The sequence below is a fragment of the Lichenostomus cassidix genome, chromosome 3, assembly GCF_008360975.1.
Source record: "Lichenostomus cassidix isolate B80296 chromosome 3, HeHo_3.0, whole genome shotgun sequence".
Lineage (NCBI taxonomy): Eukaryota > Metazoa > Chordata > Aves > Passeriformes > Meliphagidae > Lichenostomus > Lichenostomus cassidix.
Window position 1 is genome coordinate 24,836,950 of NC_139483.1, and position 25,379 is coordinate 24,862,328.

A 25,379-nucleotide genomic window follows, 5' to 3' on the forward strand; every position below is an offset into this window, starting at 1 on the left:
AAAAAGAATCTTACATTTTGAGTTCATGTGTATGAAAGCATACCACTTTGCTGTATTGCTCCCACTATAGTTTTTATAACAAAGTCTAAGTGAAGCATCACTGTCGAATATACAGAAAAAAAACCCTATTTTGATTATTGGCTCTGAACTTTTATGCAGTAGTCCAGAAGCTCACAAAAGATCCAGCTTTAGAGAATGAGAGATCTAAAAATAATATGTGCATCAAAGAGCATCTTTCCTGTCGTGGTCATATCAACTGTCTAATAAAACATGTTAGTGTTCTTCTAGCTCAGCTTTTTTAGTCATTGTACTACCAGGATGACATTACAGCTACAGCTGTTTATGGCTGGCAATGGAAGCATTACTTTTTCTACAAGTTCATTTTTCTACAAGTTCTCACTGATTTCAAAAATGGTTTCTTCATTGATGGCACAGAAAGTTATCTTCACTCACTTTACTCTTTCTAAACAAAAGACAACCTTGCAAACTGTCAAAAAAAAAAAGTAACGCCTTTTCATCTTTAAAAACAAGTTTGCCCAAAAATAAATATGACTAAAACTTCAACCCCCATAATTCGTTATTTCTTTAACAAGAAACTAATCTAAAATATCTGGACTCTTGTTTTACTTTTTCGGTAAGAGATAACTGTCTGTACGCTTGAATACAATTATACCTGTACTTTCAGTATGTCCATTTTCATGTTTGATAACAAGTGCAAATACTCTAATGCAGTACTGACACATTGCAACTTATGAGTGGCTCCACTGCAAGTCATGCCTTCAAAGCCTACTCAATTATGGTGTATTTCATATTTTCTTTACAGTAAGAGCTATTTAATGAAAGACAAAGGGATACATCTATACATCTGTCCTCACTAACTCTTCTCCTGGGACTGATTAGAACTCAAGCTCATGCTCTCCTTTTTGCCTAGCCTACAATCACCCAAGGTAGCAACCAGTTGATTTCTACAAGGTCAATTTTTACATAAAAAGCAGCAGTAGTTCACAATAAGAAAATACAAAGCTTACAGTCTCCACTGGGAAAGTCTGTACTGTTGGTTTGTGGCTTTTTTCTTCCTAAGTATGCATATGCTTCAAAGTTTCTGTCAGTTTCACAGTTCACTGACTTTACCAACACAAGTATCTGTTGAGTGGCTACTCGTGAGTTTATTTATTTCACTTGAAAGAGGAATATACGCTACTTTATGTTAAGCAAACATTGAGAAAAATGTAAGGCAACTTGGTTATTTTCCAAAAATACCAAAATAAAAATAGAAAAGAGTTTTACAACTTTATCGTTACCCAAGACAACTGAAATGGATGTACTTCTAATCATTATCGGAGTATTCTATATTTACCAGTAAGATTTCCAAGACAAATTATGCAGTGAAATAATATTACAAATAAAAATCAGTAGACATTCACAATAATCATACTGGAAGAAAAGGTGACATAAAAAGTACAAAAAACCTCTGTTTAAAACGAAGTCCTCAAGGATATCCTAGACTCAAAACAGAGCAAAGATTTGCTCTTGGCCTTGTAATGTGGTTCTACTGTGTATGATGAATGAAAAAAAAGCATTAACAACCTCTTCCTTCTAAGACAAAGTTCCTGGAACTAAGAAAAGATGCATGGCTCTTGCCATAATCCCACATTCTGACCACATTACCCTCTTCCTTTCAGGAAGGAATTTTTTCAATAGTCATCTCCTTTACCAAATTTAGTTATTTGAAACATATCCCTTCTCTTTAAGAAAGGAATACTTAAGAACTTCTAAATAACGTGCACTGAACTAGTAAGCAACCCTTGTTAAATTAACCCACATACACTCATGCATGGAAACAAAATCCAAGTTGCCTAATAACCAACTGTATCAGAGTCCAATTTCAGAAGGAGAAGTAATGATTTTATTGGACTAATAGGACTCAATAATAGTAATAATTTTAAAAATTTATCTTTTGTTGTAATTATAGGGCTTGCATGCTTAAAAGCTCTCCAGACTTTCCCCTCCTTCTCAGCTATATCCAGTTACTCTAATAAAAGCTATTACACCCCCTACAAACTATTCCTAAATCTCAGACCACCATTATCTAATACAATTTTATTCACAAACATTTAGATTTTGTTTTAATCACCTCCACTCATTTCTCAACAGGACCAAAAATAAGTCTTTGTAAATAAATTCAGACACTAGATATAACCATCACTAAATTACACATAACCCGCCACCCCCCCAATCCTGCTCTCACAAATCAAGAAAGCATCTTCTCCTGGTAGTTTATCTCCAGCATAAAATCAGCAAGACTCAATTTTATGATGCAGACTCTTAAAAAAAACAATCTGGATGAAAGAAGGTTGTAATCTCTCAATATCATGTAGAAATATTCTCATTGGTTTTATGGTAGATTAAATGCAATGGCAACTGGTACCTTGAGGTCTGCTGACAGTGGATGTCACAATTCTTTGCCTAAATCTATTTACCTCCTAAATTAACTTGACATCTGTTGATAGATATATTCCTGTACACTAAACTCACCCAAATCTGTCCTTTTGTCAGGTCTCAGATTTCAGCAGCAAATGCCTTTTCTTGCATTTATTCACAATGGAACCCATTTCATTAAACTATTTCACAACCATTTGTCCCTCAATTCTTAACATTAATGTCTTGAGATATGAGGGACATGGTATGATACAATTCATTCTTAAATATAAATGACATATTTAATATGAGAGTAGATAAACATAGTATCACACCTGATTAAAATCTGGTTAAAAGAATTCTGAAGCCATTCACTATCCATTGCCACTTTCAAGGAAGGCTCCTCTAGTGGAAACAACTATACAGGTTGAACTTCTGAAAAATTTTGCCATAACAGTTCTGAGATCTTTCCCTGTATTCCAATCCTCTTCGCCTTCATTTCCAGTAAAACCAAAAACAGAGCAGAAATTAGAGTGTTTAGAAGGAGCAAATTAACAGCTGTTATTTTAACAGCTGATGTGATTTGATCTAGAAAGATTTCAAGAAGTATCTGTCAAACTACATGAAGACAGTGGAACACTGCTACCAACTCCTTGTTCCTATCAGAGTCCGTAAGTTCCCAACTGAAAATGAAATTGACCTGATAGCTTTCTGAATGTGGTGCTTGTTTTAAGTATTTTGCTGCACAATTAAACTTCATTTAAGGTGCAATAATTTTATTGATATAGTGCAAAAATGGATTTAACACCAGTTTAATACCTAGCCAATTCAGTCACAGGTATGAGGTCTTCATTTCTACTTCATGAAAACATGGTTCAGACTTGTACTAAATATATGTATAGATATATTTAGCATGTATATCTATATATATATATATGCTGCAAGACTGTTGCAATACTGAACAAGACACAAATCCAGAAAAAGCCAAGAGTCAACATGGGCTTCATTACACACTGATTTAGTGGGTATTTTAATAGCACGAGTCATTGAAGGAAAAGGATGAGTCTTGAAATATTGAACCACCATAAATGTAAAACAGCTGCAAGTTACGAGATCTTGGCGCAAAATGCAGAGATGACCAAAAAATTGAATCCAACAAAAAAGGCAGACATCAAGTATATTTTAACTACTGTAAGTAGTGAAAGCTGTAAACCTTCATGCAGCATGAAAACAAACAGACTAATTTGTGAAAGGGGGAATGAATAAATTCCTTCAAGGTGGTGTGACATTCCATTTTTCACTCCTGCTCTCCTGGATGATCTTCACATTAGTACAGCTCTTAAGCATCAGCTTAATAAGGTGGCAATCAACAACTGCGTAAACAAAAGGGACTTTCAAGTGTCCAATACTGGCAACAGGTATATACCAGACTTAGAAGAATATAAGGCTAAACAAGTCTTCTGGATTCTCTCATCTACTACCTGAAGCAATGCATAATTATGTAACACCTCTCTCCAGGAGGAAATATGATTACGTATTTTTGAAGTAAGAAAACATTTTAGAAGACAGGTAAAGAAAATATTTTTCTAGAGGGTACTTTTTTGCTAATCCTATTTATGGAAAATTCACGTCCCTTTCTTTTAGCCTACATTTGTTTTAATATAGTTTAGTTCCATTAAAGGCAAAACATATTGACCTAATTTTCTTCCTTTTTTTATGAAAAACAAAATTCAAAAGGCAATTAAGCTGCCTTTCCAAGTAAGGGAAAAAATCCTAAATAGCCTGAGCAAGATTTGATGACATAGAAGTCATGCTGTGCCAATCCAAGGGAAAACAAGCTAGTATGTGACCTTGCGGTAAGGGGCAAGAAGAGAGATGTGCCAAGTTTGTTTTGACATGATCATCATTGAAGGACTCAAGACAAAAGCTAACTCATCAACTGAGGTGCAATTAAGAAGACTAAATCCCGTGTAGATGTACCACAGCACACATTGGTAGAACTTGTTTTCAGTGTAAAGCAAAATAGCAACTACCAGCACAGCTCTGGGGGCTCAGGAATCTCCAGGCACAGTTAAAACAAAATAGATTTATACTTTACTAAGCAGCCAAGGCTACCTTATTTGAAGCTACTGTCTCTGAGAACAAGATTTTGAAATGCTTAACAAGGCAGTCCAGCAACACTGCAAACTGTTACCTCACTACACAAACCCCATGATGCCTCAGGAACTGCATTTCCCCTCACAGTCTTCTCAGTTACAGCTTCTCTTCCAGTTAGCATCGCCTCAGAAGAGACTCACGCTACCAAACTACCACATGCTTCAGGCCAGCTGTTCTAGCTTTGGTCAGATGAATTCTTCACCTCATCTCCTTTCTATTTCCCTTTTGTTTCCTCTCAAATGTTCATTCTCTGATTACTCTTGCTCTTTTTCCACCACCAGAGCCCAGAGCTTTCAGCTCTCTTGTTACACACCATAACATGATGCATTCACATGATGCATTTAAATGCATTCACAACATATTTTGGCCAGATAATGTAATATACACAAGTCTGACCTGATGTTTATAATCTCACTCAAATCTTACCCTTTGTCCTTTCCTAGTATTGTCACCCACTTTCATTGCACCAAAGATTTGAGATTTAAGAGTTATTTTTTCATTCCTGCAGCTCTGAGTTCCAAGTTTTTCAAAGCAGCACTCGTCACTAAGTTTTACATAAGCATCTAGTGTACCTCTGATTTCTAAAAACAGCAAGAGAAAGCAGAGGCAGTGGTCTCCAATGAGTAAAAATCCCATTTAAGCAAGGATATCCTGCTCAGTCTTCATTTCCTTATCTCCCAAGGATTTCCTTTTTTCCAGCTTCATTACTATCTTTTTAGATAGTCTTTATTAATTCCATAGATGTTTTCAAAACAAGCAGTATCACTAAAATTAATTGACCACCATAACCAGCAATACTTGAATAAAATACGTGCTTAAAGGTATATGCAACAGTATATAAAAGAGAAAGTGGCATCAACTGATCTCCTACACCGAATATTATTTCACAAGCAAAGAAAATAGAAAAATAATCTCAGATGACCATCAGCAGAAGTAATTTAGTCGCAAAACCCACCAGACCAGAGAAAAGAATACACATACACCTTGTACTCCATATTCCACATTATACTGATTAATGCTTTGGTTTCCCAACAAACAAAAAAGCAAATAGGAACTTCCTTATGTTTTAAAACAATAAAAACAATTTTCTCCTTCAGCAAAATACAAATTTTAAGATTTCTGTCCTTTCTTTGAGGAAACAATTTCTTTGAAAATATTAAGCATATTGTGACATAACAAAAGCACACTTAAAATATTACACACCATATAGTAACTGATTTTGTGACGCTTTTTCCACTAGTAAAAGGCATGCATACTCTTCTGAGCTAAATTCCTATACTACTAAAAATTCTGGAATTTAAACCAGCTCTTCCTCAACAGCACAAACAAAGCTCTAATTCATACCTCATAGAAGTTAGGTTAAAATACTTTAATTAGCATAAAAGGCAGGAAAATTTCCATTTAATCTCCAGATATTCAGTGTTCAGATTTATGCCTAAGCATCTGTAGTTACTAGTAATTTATGATCAATCACCAAATACTGAATATCTGCAGAGATAATCGGGCATGTTCTACGAAAATGACAAAAGTTTTAAAGCCCCAACAAACTGATAACTTGCTTAGTATCCTGTTCATGTTTACTGAACTCCAGACACCAATACAAATTTTGAGAAATGCCAGTATCAAAGAAAAGAGCTGCTAAATCACGGCAGAAACAGTTTTGCTCATTTAGCTTTAATTTAGCTTTAACTTTACATATCTCAGATTTCATCCTTTTACCTCCTATATGCTTTAATCACTGTAAAAAGAACTCAACTCCTCAGTGTCATCTGCTGTCAGATACTGATATTTCTATTCTTCTGTATTATAAGATTTGAGCTCCAAAACACCCTCTCAGAACAAAAATATCAATGCTTCAACACTGTGCTTAGCAATATCCACACACCCCACAGCAGGACAGTATTGTTCCACCACAGACAAACAAGCAGATCTTCAGTTAAGATTTTTTAAATGCAAAAATTCCATTAGACAATTCAAGCAGGGATAGCTGGTATTTCAAATACTCTAAGGGGAACTAGGAGAAAAAGCATACTTCGTCTTAGGAAGGAAAAAAAACAAACTAAAAATTAGGTTAGAGTTGTGTATGTGTATAATACAAAAACACTGAGGACAAAGTATTACTTTTTCTGCAAGATGCCTCCTCCCATACATTAAGTGGAAAACTTATGCAGCATTTTAAAAACATACAACTGTGTTAAGAAGAAAAAATAATCACAATCTGGGCAGACTCTGCAGCTGCCCCTTTGACTTATCAATTTCAGTAAGCACAATTTCAATCAAGTCTAGATAAAATATACTAATCCTAAATAGACGAAGTTTGTCACCTACCACTTCCTATAAGCTGCTTACTATCCTGAAAAAGGGAGAGAGAGAAGAAATGCTAAATTAAATGCCAAACAGTAGCAGACAGCGCTTGTTTGGCTGATTAACTTGTAGACAAGCATTACAAATAAATCTGAGCATGGTCTGCAGCAAATTAAATTCCAGTGCTTTTAAGAACAAAGAATTCCTTCGGAAAGAGGATTAGCAACTTTACACCCAGGAATGCCAGTTTAATTTAATTGTTCCACAATCCGATATTTAATATGCAAATATCATTTTGATATATAAGAGCAAATTTGAAAAAGTGAGGAAACAATTTCAATATACAAGACGACTGTCTCTCTTCTGAAATGTAATTATACAAAATAAAGCTGGCCGAGGGTTTTTTATTACTGGGATTGCATTCTATTAACATGAATCAGAACAAGTCCAATTAAAGGTTAAAAACTTTAAATGTTTCTAATTAAGAGTCTAAATAGCTGCACGACTTGAGTACTATAGTTAAAATCCCACCTCAATGACCTTCCTGGCCTCTTTGTATTTTCCTGTTTGCAAGAAGGCGAAGAAGAGATCGTAAAGAGCCATCATGTCACCATATTCTCTGCTTATAAAATCTGAAACTGAAGACAGAATAAAACTCATTAATTTACTCAATATATTGAAGTATTTCAATATTTATGTCAGACATTCCTAATACTAATATTTTCCAAGCCTCACAAAAGATAAGCTACAGGGGGATAGATTTTGAAACAAACGGAATAATTACAATAGATGACAATTTGTTGTAGAGCTTTGTGGTTGAGCATATTTAAAATGTTTGTCTGTTTATCTGCACTACATTTTGAACTACATTCAACAAAACAGACAGACTATATTTGCATGCTCTGCTTGTAGAACGTGAGGATATACGATTTCTGAACTGCACAGCCATTTGAAAAACAGATGTATTGTTTTATTATTGTGATGTGTTACTATTAATTTGATTCTTAAGAGTAACATACATAGCTAGAACAAGTATTAGCACTAATCTTGGAGAGCTCAATGATGTATTATACAAACACAGCTGTTCTATGTTTTCAATTACAATCAATTTTTCAATCTGAAGAATGCAGCCATCATTTAAGTGCTTTAAAGTTACACATATAAACACAAACTTTTTTTTTTTACTTTCAGCTGAAAGAAATTATACTCAAGTCCTGGTAAAAAAAACCCCCAGAAAACACTTCATATTATCATATTAGCAGGCAGCATTTGACTACATGCAACTAACCCTTTTGCAGAAGATCAGCATCTCCTTTTTCTACCAGTTTACAGTAGATGTTATGAATTTGAAGAATTTTACCATACTTCTTATAACAGCTGATGAAAGCTTCCAGAGCTGCAGGCATGTCATCCCTTGTGGAATGAAAGAAAACAAGAATAAAAACATTCTGAGCAGGAGCACTGCACACAGAAACCACTTTAATCTTGAAAATGTCACAGAAAATTTATTTAGCAGTCTATAATCCAAGTGTTTATTCTTGCCTCAACTTTATTATTTTTGATTGCATGACCACTGTTCATTACAAATTAGCCAAAGGTGTAAATGTGCTTCAGCATTGGATGCACTTATTTTTTAAGCAATATTCTTAATTTCTGCCATGTACTATCTTGACAAAACTCAAATTCCATGGAAAATTCACTTAAATGTTTAACAGTTTTATTCTCATTTTTAAATTATACCATGTACACTCTATTACCTCTATGTCTACGTTTAGACATTTTCTATTTTCAAAGTTCTTCACAGTTATTCCACAATAATTTTGTTTCATTATAGATCAGAGTTAACTAAGAACCACAGCTCTTTAGATTGCTTCATACTTGTTTTACACCTTAACAGTCTAGCTATGAATCATCTGTTGATATCCATTTCATCACAATGAAAGGGCTAGCATTTTTCCATTCTATATGAAAATCAGAATCCAACTGATATTTTCTGCTACAAAAAAATACAATTTTTGCAATTAATTCAACCATACAGTAAGGTACCAAAATGTGTTTTATGCTGCCCTATCCATGTCACAGAGACATGGCACTAGTGTATATCCATGTAGTAGTAAGTGTGTACGATGCTGACTGCATCAAATGCATTTAGTCAGAAGCCTCTGAGCAGCAAGTACAAGAACACACAGAATATATCCATTTTTGGTACCTCAATCCTCCACTGAATCTCCCCCTATATATACATTATTAACACCTTCAGAAGTATACATAATAAAAATGCAAAACTGAGTAGTCATAAAAACAATCACAGTAACAACAAATACAAAAACCTCCTCTACTGTGCAACTAACTGTACTTAATCATCTGCTGCAGACGTTTTTGGGTTGGTTTCTTTTTCCCCAAAGGATTACAACCCAATCTGGAAACAAAACCAAACCAAAACAAAGCAAAACCCCTGAAAACAATCGAGGACAACCACAGAAACAGTGGTAAAACAATATGTGAAGTTATTCTTTGAAGGGTGAGGTTTAAGCTGAAACAAACCAAGACCACACACACACAAAATGTAGTAAGTAGCCAAGCAGTCAGTAAGACTGCATTTTAGATTTCGAGAGCCTTATTTGATAAGCGTGATGTAAGTTACCACTGGGAAAAAACATTAAAAAAAACCAAAAATCCCTTAACAACAGCAGCTGAAAGGCTGACTTGAAATAATGACTTAATGTTCCTGAAGCAACCTTATTATTGATCAACAAAACCTTAACAAATCAAGATACTACTGTTAAAACAAGCTCAATTCAGATATCCTCTCCTCACTGCATCTCTTGTGCAGCATAAATTTTGCTTTTTCAAAGAATGAACTATCTAACCTACTATGTGCTACTATCATTATCTAGGCAAACATTTTTTAATTTTTAAGAGTAAAACACCGAAGAAGAAATAATTTTATTCAGTAATACAGGCATTCTTAAAAAGAACCTAAGATGATGGATTTCTACCTTATCCCCCTTACTGAGCCCTGTTTACAGTGCATCTTCTGGCACCCCATGGAGTCATTTGAATTTTTGTCATTTGGGGTGAAGACTAAATTACAGGTTAATTTCAAAACTGCAAGTAGATGTTGCAGGCTAGATTACTGTCATAAAAGCGAAATACTATGGTAGTTACCATAGTCAGCTATAAAGATTTATATAATCAGTATTTTTCTCCTGCTTTAGATGCAAGTTCAGTTAACATCTAAAAAAAAAAAACAGTTTTACAGAAAACTACTCAATTTCTAAGGAGGCACAACAACATTTAGACATTCAAAATAAAGTTTTCAGTGATAAATCCAGCTTTTCAGACTGATGCTCAAACAGCTATAGTATTGTCTCAGCTGTATTCCTAAAGGATTAAAGTGACTGTTTTTAGGTCAAAGCTATCAATAAATGAATGAGTAATTGGAATGTCATTCAAGCAGTAACATTAACAGTCTACATATATACTTCTGAAGGCAATAATACTGCATATGTAGAGAAAAAAAGTCAGCAAAGACGTGAGAAAAAATAAATGGAAATACTGTACTTGCTACTGGGACTTATTGCTCAAAGGGGCTGAAAAAGTCTGCATTTAAGGAGTTCTGCATCTTAACGCTCTGACTTACTGTTACAACTGTTTTGGGTCTATTGAAATCAGTTCCATTTGTTCAGTTGCATTCAATCAACCAACCAGTCATCCACAGTTTATTACAGAATGGGCTTTATAAAACATATAAATGCTAAAACTTGCAAAGACAAATATAAAACAATAAAACATAGAGAAGTTCAGACTCCACAAAGAAATTGTTGGTACCACAACTGCAAAGAAAAAATTATAATGCTTATGCTTATACTTCAGCTTGTGTGATTTGTTTAAAAACCTGCAGTATTTTTTAATTGTCACAAACTGCAGTTAATTCCAAGTAACTACCAGCACCTACTTTTGTAAGCAGTTTTTACACGCCTTTCAGAAAATGACAATAAGGAACTCACAGTAGGCTTCAAATTTCAAGTAGAGGTAACATTTTAATGTGTTTCTTGTAACTGTTACCTATAATAAAAAGAGCTACATAAAAAAGAATTTCTACATTTTAAGAAAATAGTATTTATCCATAATGATTTTAAACTAACAAACAACTGAACATTTGAAACTATTTGGGAGTCTTTCTGTAAGAAGTCATGCATGTCAAACACCCTTTTATCCTCCCAAAAGATACTTACTACACTACAACACTAAAAGCCTGGTCTAAAATTACTATTTAATTAATATGTTTCAAGTCAAAAGAAAAAAAAAAAAGCCCATATACTCATAGCCGTGTTGGAAAAATCCGATTTCCAGCGTCAGTTTGGAATAAACAGTATTTAAAATGGGAACACAGATGATCCAAGCTTCATTTTGAGTTGGCCAGATACTACAGCTTTAAGTCACTCACAGATATTATCTGTTCAGGACTAATACCTGTTCCACTTAAAGATTAGGTGTATTTTTCCAGCACATCAAAACTTGCTCTTCTAAAAGAGAAGATGGACTATTATTTTTGAATGATGGAAGGAGTCTCAGCCATGAGTACATTATGCTTGGCCCTTATGCAGTCCCAGAAGAGTCCTACTTTGGTATTATTTTCCAGCTAAAGTGATGTTTGGGTTAAGACACCAAGTTTTTTGATTCTTTTGGTTTCTGTTCAGAATGGCTATGAAGTCCAAGGTATTATGGTTCAGTCTTCCAGAATATTTATGTAGGCAATTTTAATCACACAAAGCTATCTGAAAAGCCAAAATGACTCGGCTGTCTGAAGGTTTGCAGGACACCCTCTGTACCTGGACTGGCTATACCATGCAGGGATCTTTCAGCCCCCCTCACTTTCAACAAGCCACTCCCCTCTTGCTTTAAGAATGTAGCACTAAATCTAACCCTTTTACTTGCAATAAACAACTTTCCTAACCAGAGAGTCTGCCTGATAAAAATAAGACTCCAAATATTGATTTTAATTGGAATGAAGTGCTGCAACATTATGCATAAAGCTTTACTAAAGTGGCAATTTACCTAAGGGGTTTACTGATTGAAAAGCTCTCAAACCTGAAATCACTAGAGAGGTAGAAAGAAAAAAGGGACTCTCTGGGGTGGGGGTGGAGGGTAGCCTGGTAAAACAAATCCCTCTCTACAAATCTGAAGCAGATGTTAGTGTAGAGGGAAGTCAATTCAGCAAGGTACAATCAGCTTTACAAAAATTATTCTGTTAAAAGAGAACGGGCTCTTGAAAGAGCTAAATGTGTTTCTGTTCATTTGCTGTACTAAGGAATCTTCAAGGAGACTGGTGTTGCAATTACAACTAATCCTCCCCAAAAAATTAACTGTGTTGAAGGCTTTGTAATTTCCCTAGGTACAATTTAGCTGTCACTTACTTTAAAATTTACTCAAACATGCGTTCCGAACAGCACTAACTTCACATGTCAAGTGCTTTCCAGCCAATTGAGTCTAAACTGGAAGTCGGTGTTAAACAACTGAATGATTAGACAAGATAGCTCATTTCCCTGCTCTTTTGTTCAGAATAAAATGCCACATTTACATTATCAGACTCAACAGGATTTTCTGACAGAGGGAGAAAAAACCCTAGTGAACACTGTCCATAGCAAGCACATGAAGCCTGTCATTTACCAATCATCCTTCAAAAAGCAATAGCCATGAATGTAACTTAATTACGACCCAATGATCCTTGACGAAAAATCATCTTATCACTGTCCTGTCCCCATAGGGCAAATGAGACACTTTTGTCCTTTGGCACTGATGATGCTAAATTCCTAATTGCAATAATGGAGTAAGAGAGCCAAACATCCCTAATTTCATTGCAACACAGAGTTTTAATACAATATTTGAAATAAAGCCACTAAAAAATAGAAAAAACCTATCCCCACATGAAATATGTTTCCTCCACTAAAAATACCATTTAATTTTAAAAGATGCCTCTTTTTAAAAGTGCACATAAAAGTCAAAAAACTTCTAAGTGCTACAGAACGATGTCAAACAAAATCACAGGTGAATTTAACTCCATGAAAACAACAGAACAAAAATTGTCAAGGCGTTCCATTTATGCTCTATCTACTACATAAGAAACTAATAAAAATCAGTTTATATTAAAACACACCAACCATTTTTAAAGGAAAACAATCCAACTACAGCCTTTTTATCATTTAAAATACAGATATTAACTGCTTGAGTTCTCTGATGTAAAAAAACAGAACAGTTTACTCATGTGGTCTATAACATAAGGCTTTCATAGTTTACCTGCAAATTTTCTTCCCTCTGCTCAAGAGCATTTCTTGTATCAGGAATTAGTACATTTCAAACCTGAAGATGGTTTTTTTTTGTTTCTTTTCTCAAAGGTGAGTTTGTGGAGAAATACTCTCTAGCCAAAACCACAATCCTTAACATCTCAAGAACTTTTACAGGGTGTAGGTAACACAAGTTTTCTAATTATTAGCAGCTGGAAGAACCAGTTCAAAAGTAAGATGTATTTTAAGAAAAAGTATGAGTTCTTCATATCCTTGCAGATTTTTGTCAACATAATCCAAGGGAGGTTTATCACATTTTATGACAGACCAAGATCATGTGGACTATCTCAATTTTTAATGTGGTTTTCCCATCTTGAGAAAATGTTCAAGGTCATAAATAAAAATAAGACAATTCAATGCAGGGGGTCGTTAGTTCCCCTTACTCAGTGTCAGAAAAACTCCAACATAAGTATGAGTTCTCTCTCTAGTTACTTCAGTAAAATATTTCTCAAACTATTAAAGGCAAAATGTCCATTCTACTAGAACTTTGGCTCTTGTAAAGTTATGCTGCTAATCATCAGCTTTTTTTTTTTTTCTTTTCTGTGCACTGCTGAAAATTGTCACTTTTAACTTTCACTAGGATTTAACAAGAACTTAAGAATATTCAGGACTGGAAAAAAGGGATAGATGAAAACATTTTATACCTATAATTGTTGAAATCTTTGAAAGCAAATCACAGGTTCGTTTACAAGCAATTAAAAAGTTTGAAATAATTTAAGAACACAAAACACTAGTACAACCACTCTTGTGGAACATTTAAAAATATCCCAGAGCTAATTTCAGAGGCATGCTGATGACCTGCAGCTAAATGACAACATTTCAGCATGATACTTGAGCTGTAGGATGGCAAATAGGCACTACTACTGAAAGGAATGGCTAACACTTATTTCAGTCACTCATAACTTTCAAATTACTCTAAGCATATCTGAGACCAATAAAAAAAAAAAAAAAAATCAAACCACGACACCTCCTCTTGCCAAAAAACAAACAAAAAACACCCCAGTGAAAATGCAGTTATTCCTCCCAAGCACATTATGCAGAAAAAAAATTCCAAATTCTGTCTACCATCACAGAAGACACAGTCTCTCCACCCATAGGGTGGTTTAAAAAAATCCATAGGAAATGAGCTTATTTTGCATTTTATTTGTATATATGAAGCTACGCAGGTGAATACCAGTGACTTCTAGCCATACAATTCCACAGTCTGCAACTACTTTCTTCTTCATGAATCTAGTCTCATCAAAAGTCCCTTTATTAATTAAAAAAAACCCTTTTTATATGGTTTTACAAAAAAGTTATAATCCAAAAGAATGTGAAATCAAATTAAAATAACACTCATTACTGTCCTCCTTTTCATCTACACATGATCACACCTTTATCTACATCATCTTATACTACATCTCAAGTGAAAAGAGCCCAAGTAGCACCAGTTACAACTTGCATGTCAATGTGCATAAAGCAATTATGTAAAATGCAGCTGCTCTTCTGCACACTGCAAAGCATATCAGATATTTTTCCAACGCATTACTTACATATGATTGCAGTTAAATTACTTTCATAAACATCTGCCTTGGCTTGGGATGCAACCAAGGCAGAGTCACTGACTGAGAAGATGTACAATATATTTTTAACTGTTGACCACTTCACTAAAACACTGTTTTTAAAAGAGAATGTACATACACCTACCAAGAGTTAACCCTTTTTCAAGAATCTTCAGTACAGAAAATGTTACACAGACCTTGCATTCCCAGAATACCTACAAGAACTAAAAACCTCCACATGGTTGACTTCCATGATGCTATGAAGAATTCACTTATTTCAGAGGTATTATATTTACACCAATAACATTTCATTAAACAAATCTCAAAAAATTGATTCAGTTCCAAGAGTTGAAAATCCAAGAACTACCTAACTGACACACAAGAGAATAGTAAAATGATTGTGCATATGGCAAAGGGATTCTTGCCCCAATTTTAGTAAGAAATTGTTATATAGTTCGTATGTATGTTAATTCAAATATCCTATGCCTTATAATATCCTATGCCTTATAATGAAAATTTATGCAAAGGAATATGACACATGGAATCAAAGATACTTCCCACCAAAATGCCTGTACAAAATTCCTTTTCTCTAATAAATGGTATTAAAAGTATATATAGGCAAAACCCCTCAAACATAAGAGACCAGACAGTATTTTCTTTGAATTTTAAATTCAGCCACACAGCAGCCTACTGGCAATGAAATCAAATTATCTGAATTACGTGAATTAAGAATACTTCAGTGTTCAACAGCCGCCCTGTACCTCACGTGAGATATATCGGAAGGCACAGCAAAATAATGTTGTTTTGATGTGAAAACACATTCCACTTAACCACAAGAGCTAAGACTGCACCTATCATGCTCTGAATAGCTATCTTGTCAAACAGACTTTAGAACAAACTAATTCATAAGCATATTCCAGCACCTAGCCACTTCATCTCTGATGTGCCCATAAAACACAGCTGTTGTTCCCAGAGATCATGACATGATGTCTAGCTGATGAAAAGAGACTTAGCTAAATTAAGAAACCATATTTGTTCATTACTGCTCCAAGATCACTTCAGTATTGCATGTGTATGAGCACTTCCAGACACGTATGTGCAGCTGTGAATTGCATACGCAGGTCACAAAACACAAATAAATATCCTAAACTTGTTTCATCTGAAGCCCAGGAGTAGCTTACTTTTCAAGGTGAACTGTAATCAGAGGGGAATGAAGGGCAGCAGTTTTCACCAACCCCAGGTTCACAACGGTCTCATGTAATCGATTCACTGTTTCAACTTCACCTCGCATGGCAGCGGCATTAAGAATGCGGAGAAAAGATGCAACTGTTCTGCCTGAGATAGGAACATCCTTCTCTTTCATCTCCGTTAGAATGTTAATAGCATCTACAATGAAACAACACAAAAGACCCTTAGGTAATTTCATGTAGGGAAAACAAACTGCTATTAAAACAGCATTTCAAACCCAGCAGGAATGTAAATTCTGGTGTATAATGCCGATTTCAAGTTAATTACTACTTGCATTTCTAAACGAGACTACAATTATAAATCCACAATAGCATGGTTTTATCATTTTGCTGCAACTTTGACTACAAATTATAGATAGGAACTGTGTGCCCACTCTGCACCACATAACCCTGTACAGTCTGCCCTATAGCTGCAAGATTCTACTAAATGGATGCTTTTATCGTTCAATGCTAACATCTGCTAAATCACTCCATTGTTTCTTCAGCAGATGGCTTGTCACGAGGCCAGATAATAAAGATATGTTTACACTGTATATACAGCCAGACTAATGGTCTGATACCGATAGGGCCTGTTTGCTGTGTCGATACTAATTAGCCAAGGAGAGCCAATGAAAGCTTTCTAACAGACTGCATGTTAAAACATTAGGTTCATTAAGCTTCATTAGTAAGGCAGAAACAAACATTTTTGTATATGGAATAAGTGCATTTTTATAATGTTCTTAATTATTGCATAGACAGAATGTTTTGACCACTTTATGTTTGGCTACATTTATGAATTATTTTATTTTCTGAGGGACATTTATGCTATCAAAAGCAAGCTCATATTTTCAAACTGCTTAATACAGAGATAGTCACTATCTGGTTTATTATGATTTGGACAACATCAGCTTTGTTTATTATTTTTCTAACAGTGAGCTTAATAAGAGGCCAAGACAAATTTCAAAGGAAGATCTTACATGAAAAAAACTATATTAGCTTTTCTGTTTTATTTTAAAGTGTTTTAAATATCACCATTAGATTTTGTTTCTAGGCTTGGACTGTTTTTTATAGTGTTAGTGTAGTTGCTACTCTACAAAAGCACAGAACTCAGTAATCAGAATCACCTTTTAAAAGCTAATGACAGTCTAGAATTCTTTTTAAAGATCAACCAAACCATGTAAACCACAGAATTATATTAGAGTAAATTACAAAAATGAAAGAGCTAACGGCTTAATGCAAACATTTAGAAACGTGAAATAGGCAGTTTGCAGAACACTCATTAAAAAAAAAAAAAGATTTCCAGGCAGTTTACAGATTGAATATAAAATTCAATAGCAAACACAAAAAAGAATAGTAACAGAAAAATATATACTTTATAAAAAGTTAAATTTTTTTTTCAGTACTTGGCTCTTGTAAGAAGGTTATGTTTATAGGTTTTATGTTCAGCCTTCAGACCTTCTTAAGCAAAAACAAAGCCATTAGTCTAGGCACATACGCAATTTGTGCCATAAGTCATGATCTTCAAACTCAATCCAAACAGCAATGCTAATAAAAACTAGCTGCAGAAATGCAAAAAGCACTGAGCTGTGCAAATGTAAATGACAAGCTTGCCAATCCATTAAAACTAATGGCCTGCACTGTCCAAGCATCTCTGGTTGAATTCACATGCAAATTTGTATGCAAAATGTTCAAGCACTTTTCAGGACATGATATACCATTAATATCAACTCACATTTTTATTCTTGAGGCAAGATACCTTTATTATATAGCAGAAACACACAATGAAAGCAAATGGATTACCTTCTAGTCTACCATGCTTTTCTAAGACTTCTACCAGTGCTACGTACTTTCCGCTGTCAAGAGCAACAGGTGAACTCTTAGGGAAGCTAGAAATTAAAGCATTAAGAAATTTATCAATAGAAGCACACATTTTATAGCTTCAGCTTAAACATTTATTTTTAAAAGTACGTAATACAACAACAGCACTAACAGCTAAAAATGATAGTCTTAAAGAAAAGAATCTGAGGGAATTTAAAAGATGCACCATTAAAATACAATTTTAAAGTATTATCCAGGCACATTCCCACCCTCAAAAGCCAAAGGTTGTATTTCTGAGAAAGAGTCAGATGGTTTAATTATCTGGTAGTTATTGCATAAAATAGAGTATTTTTCAGAAGCCTGGGAAGAAAACAGTGCATGTGACTGGAACAGGACTATATTCTTTTTGACAGAGAGAATGAAACTATTCACCTAAGTTAAAATCTACTATTTTCAAGTTTCTACTATGTGATTGTTTTTTTTCCTCTGGAAGTATTAATTCCTCCACTGCTGTTTCTTTTTATAACAATCCAAAGAGAAACTTCTTTGCAATATGAGGCTAAACTTGAGGCAGATCAGTAAAAAAGTGCTACTGCAGTGAAACTCCAGCAAAAGACTGAATTTCACTTCCTGCAAGTGCACTCTGGGGACTGTGTGAGAGCGGAAGTGCAGCCAAAGCCAATACACAACCGTTAGTTGTAGAGTGGCAAAATTCTTGACATTCACAGCTCAATCATTTCACATAACTTCAAACACTAACAGGGTGTAATGAGCACCTGTCTGTCAACCTACTGTAAAACCTATGCAACTATTTTGTGGGTGCATTGGAGAGAGAAAACATGGAAGTCACATATAACTTGCTCTAGACTCACTATAGCATCAGACCAAAAGGAGCCTTTTGAGGGAAAAGGGGCAAATAAAAGGATCATCTGTAAGAATTTGCTCTGGGCTAAGTCATGCATAGCATGTTTTAGCTGGGAGCTAACTTTTACAGCCAAGATACAAAGAACTGAAGATAAAAATTTAAAGTAGAATGCTTGTTGACAGTCTTAAAATAATGCTACTCAAACACTGCTGCTCTAAAAACAATACAGGTGTCCTGCATTCTTAACATATTCTGGGTGCTTTGCAACACACAATACAGGTACCTATTTTTTTCCCTTAAATTAAGCCAAACTTCAATCTAGACATTATGTATGTTTAAAATAAAAAGAAAACATCTTATGTAGCAATCTGCCGTTTTCAAAATAAAATTTTTTTTAAAAATGACTGACCACATAATGTAGCTGCTTCTAATGTTCAATTACACAAAGCAAATTTTTTGTTTCAAAAAACCACACCCATGACTGTTTTAAATGCACATACATTGTTGGGGAAAACTAATTAAAAATGGATGAGGGGGTTAATACTCAACCTACTTAATTCAACAAGGTCTGTGTATCAGCATAAATCTCTGTGACATGTTTCAGTGCCGGTGTACTTACACTTTTTCTTTCAGGTTCATTGCCTCTTCTACATTATCATGTCGACAGCACAAATTTATTAAGGCTGCATAGCCACCGACAACCATGTCCGGTTCGTATTTGGCTTTCACTTCAAGGGCTTTTTGCATATTCTAAAAAAGGAACAAAGCAAAGATGTGAACTAGAGGAAAAGTCCATCTGACATTATGAATCTTATACATTCAGTGTGCAGTTACATGACTGCTTTAGTGCTTTTAGTAGTGTAAGATCACATACAAAAACACAGTGCTGTAATGCTTTAGCAAATTTTAAGAGTGAAAGCTATTTTGCAAACAATATTTTCATAGAACATCTTTCACATTAATTTGAGAATGGACTTCTAAATACATTTTCTTGCTTTACATTTGTATTTCTGGCATTTTTTAAGGTAAGAGACTTTTTTTTTTAATCCATATTCTAAAACAGTTCCTATTTATTTGGAATTCATAACCATTTTCACCTTGCACATTGCCAAACACGTAACAAAACTACTTTCTAAAGAATAAGAAACTACTTAATAATTCCATAGAAAGCTTATTTTTCTATAAATTCTTATTCATACATTTGACCACTTTGAACTTGCAATGGTGTTTGCATCTAGGCTTATTTCATATGCAAAATTATAGAGGTATACAGCTGAGAATCACCCTTTCTAAATTGTATTCGTAGCAACAGAGAATATTGTGCTATCATTTGCACAACTGTTACTGTTCCTATACATACAGCTTTATAGGCAAGATCATACTGAACAAGAAACTGAACAAAAGTGTGGTGATACCCCACAAATTACAGACACACACTAAATGAATGTAAACTACAGCTGGACGCCTGCCGAATGAAGGCAAGAGACCCTTTATCTCAGAAGAGCTTTCCTCCTGCAGGAAAATGGAATTTCAATCCCTGCATTAACAACCTAGTAATATTTGAATTGCAAATGACTAGTGCATGTATCAGTTGCTTGACAATCTAGATATAAGAGACCGGAGCCATGGCTTGAAAGGACATTTGGCATGTATGATAAACCTATCACAGCTGTTACTATCATTCACTTTGCAGATTATTGTAAACAAACTTCAGCAACCCCAAAACATGCCATTCAAGGTGTTGCTGAAATTAGTTAACCTTTTGATTTAATTGCTTTTTGCACTTATGTTTGATTTATAAGCATCAAACCATGAAACCTGAAGCACTGCACTTGTCTTTGCTTAACTATGTCTTTCCATAACACAGTCATTTATGTCCCTTTAAAAATATAGCTATGTGTTTCCAATTATCTCTGCATTGCTTAAGATACCTCTTCTTCACAAAGAGCGTGTATGAGTTGTCTCAAGACATCTCTAATAGGCTGGTTTTCAGCTTTTCGCTGTTCTAGTTTCTTCTCCAAAGCAGACACGTCAGATTTAGCACTCTAAATGGAGGTAACAGAAAGAATGTCAATTGCAAAAACACCCTTCCCTGAACAACTTGTCGGATCACTTTAAATAAAAGACAGGCAAAATAATCCTCTTCTTTCATACTCAAAGAAAATTTTTAATCATTTAAGGTGCTTTTATCTGTTTAAATAGTACATGCTAATTGAAGACTTGAGTCAGAATACAGTAAAAAAACCCAAAACATTAAGTTGCATATCTACAAAGGTCAACATTACTATTTCTCTCGCACTCGGTTCTTTGTGCTCAGGGAAGTAGGGAACAGAAGCCTGATTCTTTTCCCATCTCCACTTTGCTCAGATCAGAAATGGAAAGACTTGACACTCGACCATTAGAAGCAGTATGGATTTATATGGTTCCTGCCACTCAAGTGGATCACTGTAATTTACAAGCATGAATTAAGCCACACATCACTACTGTTAACTAACTAGAACTTTCAAAAAAATATTTACCAGACAGGGAAACTGAGGCATGAAACCTCAGCCAACTTCAAGGTCAAGTATCAGATCTATGTGAAAATCCGGATAGCCTTTACTCTTACTCTGGAAAGTAACCTCTGAACTTCAAATGGTAGATTTAAGTAACATTAATATACTTCCATGATCTGAAAGCTAGTGATTACACTTCATCTAAACCCCATATCCAAACAGTATTATTACAGTAAGAACAAGCATAGCTATCTGTGAATTTACTTACTTCTGGAATGCTGTCTGTAGACAGGGGGGTTTTATGCAGTAACCTTGCATCCTGAAATGCAGTAAGACAAAAATATCACTAATCCCCCCCAAAAGTTCAATCTCTAAGTAAGCATATCATACTAAAAAGGTTCAAGGTAATAATATAATTGTAATGGTAAAAAAAGCTGTTCTGCAGCACTATTACACTGACTTGAAACAGCACTTATTAAACGTATCCCTTTCACATTAGAAATTAAACCAGCTTCAACAGTCAAAAATCATGGAAAGGTTAAAAGGCTTACATGTAATTACTGCGTGAAGATATTTATTTTGCAAAGGAGAATATATTCACAGATTTTTTAGATTCAAAGTAATTGCTATAGAACCACAGACCTTAATTAAATCAGGAACTTGAGAGGAGTCCAGCAGTCTGCAAATGCCGCTGTAGAAGGTTGTAGGGATAACTATATTCTGTACCAAGAGGTGGGGAAAAAATTATATTAGTTTTGAAACACAACCAAACTGAAATTTGTCTAACAGAAATTATCTCAGACGTAATTCAAGTCTCCAGCTCTTGCATGTCATTGAGAAGTGGTCTGGTTGTACTTAAAAGCAGCAATTTCAAACCTAATAGATACATGTCAGGCAGGACAGGCATTATGTAGCAAAAAATGAAATGGTACCATCTTCTTCAGCTGATGGAAGTATTGTCTCAAACGCTCCTCCTTGGCCTGTACCTCTGAGTCACTCATGTTGTCAATCAAGTGATAAAGAAAATAGCCAACAGCTTCTGTGGAAAAAAACAAGAGAAAGCATTCCACTAAAATTACCGAGACTGTCATGTTATCAAGATTAATTTATAAGAAATCATTTTGGTGTGAGATGTCACCCTGATGAGAGGCTCTGAAATGGCAACAATGATCACTGAGGCATAGAGATTATGTGGTTTGGGAGCACATATCTAACTGGTGAGTGAAAGGAATATTAATTATTTTCAGACCTAGTGACAGCTTTTCAGTACAGAATCTTACTTCAATCTATTTTTTTCCACTACTGTGTGACAGAAGTGGTACTGCCCAAGGCCTTCCCCCCCTTTCCTGCCTGCTACCCCAAATAGTTGCCACAAATATTTTGTCATTGCTCAAAAGAAAAAACAGATTTCTAACACTTCACATATTTATTCTGTACATTTTACCCATTATATTCCATTACCAAGCTACGTTAAGTATTCTAATATTAATATAACAGCATACAAAAATATTTTAACCATTAGAGCAAGTAACACTGAAGAAACTGCCTATTAGCCAATGAAAGTAATTTCAGCAAATACTGCTAAGTTTCTTATCTATCCAGTGCAAAAATATATGGGGTCCTGTAGCTCTTCCAAGAACAGGAAGAGCATCAAGTCTTGTCTTCTCAAAGGTTAGCTGTCCCCATACCTCCTTGCCCCTCTGGCTATGAAAGCAGGTGGAAAAACCTAACCTTTTTTGAAAAAACACATAATGCAAAAAAGTATACTTATTTCAACGTGGAGAATTTGGGATTTTAAGTACCATTTTGCCTCAGAAAATCAGAAGAGCTACTAAATATAAAAATAGGTTGAAAGACTGGGAGGTTTTTTGGGGGTTTTTTTAAGGTATTTAAGCACTGATACTGTATTCGTCCTAAATCTCCATTTTGGTCTATAAATTTAGAAAAATAAATCATTATCAGCAAGATTTGTTTATAATTCTGAAAAAAAAAAAATCTTGTGGATCTCACAGAATATGCTCTGATTATTTGAATCAGGATTTTACCCAACATGTTTTCAAATTTCACTTTCAAAAAGAAGCAATCAGTGTTTACTGTTGTAATCCCTCAAACCCATCATTACACAGAAGAACGGATTTGTGGATAAGTTACAATCATAGAAATTGAAACTCTACCAGTTGGTCCTGGAGGCGTCAGGCAATAACGTTCATCCTTGTACAACAGTTCTGTTATCTGGTAAGACAGAATAATCGTACATTGCAGCCAAAAGAAGCAAGCAAGGACAAATAGTATCTGAAATTGAATTCTCAAAATAATAAAGCATCTCTCTGTTAAAGTATTATTCTTTACCACATCATAGTCATTCCCTAAGAAACACAAAGGGTTTTTTTTGGTAAATAACAGGGTTTTCTTGAAAAAATATTGCAAACAGAAATGCTTTCTGAGGTATAGCATTAAGACAGAGAACACTGTAGTGTTCTGTTTATATATCATTCTACAGGAAGTTAGCTATCCTAAGACACTGCTTAAAGCAAATATTAACCACTGTCACTCCTGAAGATGCCACAATTACATTCCAATTTACCGAAAGGCTGAAATTGGCCTATAAAGTTTCTTTTTTTATATATTTGAAAGAAGCAAAAAAATAATTAAGGAGCATCATCTACCATGCTCTGCTAGAATTAAGGGAACTAGTAGAGCTAGTTGTAAATAAGCTATTGTAAATAAGTGCAGTTCTGAATGATAAAACATGCATTCATAAAAATTATTTGCATTTGACTACATTCAGCACACATTTTATCCATCACGCAAACCAAGGAAATACATAGATTTTACTTTACATAGATTTTTAATTTTTCTTTGAAAGAAAAGAAGCATTTACCCTAAAGCCCCCAGATCTTATCTACAAATACTTTAACCTAAACAACAATACTTTAAAAATCCATTTGACTGTTCTTAAGGAAATTAAATCTTATTTAAACCTTCAATTAGAAACTGAAATTGTGTTTCAAGAATTTTTGTTTTATCTCCCATGATTTTAAATGCAATCTCAAAGAAGTTAGAAGGAGATGCATTCTCACTGCCAAAGTGCTGTTGTTTAAGTAATGACCAAAGAAAAGAAACCCTCACCTTCAATTGTTGATGAAAACACATAAAGCCAGAAAATATCAAATGTGCAACTGAATATCTTATCTATTACTTTTCATTCTACCAACACCATGGACACTGTTCACAGTTAAACTACAGCTTTCTTCTGCTCTTTTCCCCTCATCTTCCTATAACAAATCAATAAACAGTACAATAAAATCCAAGGAAGCCATAATAGTTCTTTTGAATCAAATCTCAGAATACTAAAAGGGATGAATGACAGAAGAAAAAAGGGTAATATTATTTCTAAGTGTCTATTTCCCAAGTTAGCATTTCTTATTTTAAATACTCAATGCATGTATTTACTCTTAAATTCAGTGAAGACAAGAAAATTTATTTTTCTTCCATTGTGATGAAGAGCAAAATTAACTCTAGATATTACTTCACATGCAAACCACCATTACTTCAGCTCTCTAACTGTCCTTCAAAATTATTTTCATAATGGGACCAATAAGAGATCCCCTTTTTCCTTTCCCTGCTCTCCCTTTTAATGCAAAAAAGGAATGATAGAGGCAGCAGACAAAAACATCCTCTCACCAGAATCATCACATAAAAGTAAAAGGTAGTAAAATGCAAAACATCCTGCACTGATTTTATGCAAGTCATTGATCAGTAACTTTCCAAATCCCAATTTCCACTTCATTCCAAGATTTCTTTGCAAAATCTAAAATTTACTTTTATTAGTCAGCAGTTACAGTACTGAAGAATAAAAACAAAAAGCACAGTGCATCCCTTCCCAAATTCTGAAACCACATCCAAAGCAGTATCTGCCAGCATCTCCTCTATTGTAATGTTCCACAAAATTTATTGACCGAGTTATATTTCAGTGCCTTTCTAATGCAGCCAACACCACAGTCAGGAAGATGATCAGTAATCACCCTTTGATTTCATCCAGTTAATTTCTTTTATCTGGCTTTGACTTAGATATTTCCAGTCTTGTAACAAAAACTCTGAGAAACTATGTCTGCATAACTATTTTATTAGCATTAGTGTGAGGATAGGAATAAAGTTCAGAGAGGGCAGGAATGTGAATCAATGTCAGATGGCACAACCATGGCAGA

General features: G+C 34.6%; 1 protein-coding gene across 1 annotated transcript in view; it reads right to left on the minus strand.

Moving 5' to 3' along the window:
* LRPPRC (leucine rich pentatricopeptide repeat containing) overlaps window positions 1-25,379 on the minus strand; it is an 87,134-nt gene that overhangs the window by 30,871 nt on the left and 30,884 nt on the right. Inside the window, exons 16-25 of the mRNA XM_085054975.1 lie at window positions 23,346-23,403; window positions 22,104-22,210; window positions 21,814-21,891; window positions 21,440-21,490; window positions 20,608-20,721; window positions 19,296-19,426; window positions 17,794-17,879; window positions 15,949-16,153; window positions 8,168-8,292; window positions 7,411-7,517 (exon numbers count right to left, since the gene is read on the minus strand). Of these exons, the coding sequence (XP_084911101.1) occupies window positions 7,411-7,517; window positions 8,168-8,292; window positions 15,949-16,153; window positions 17,794-17,879; window positions 19,296-19,426; window positions 20,608-20,721; window positions 21,440-21,490; window positions 21,814-21,891; window positions 22,104-22,210; window positions 23,346-23,403 (1,062 nt within the window). The remainder of the gene's footprint in view (window positions 1-7,410; window positions 7,518-8,167; window positions 8,293-15,948; window positions 16,154-17,793; window positions 17,880-19,295; window positions 19,427-20,607; window positions 20,722-21,439; window positions 21,491-21,813; window positions 21,892-22,103; window positions 22,211-23,345; window positions 23,404-25,379) is intronic.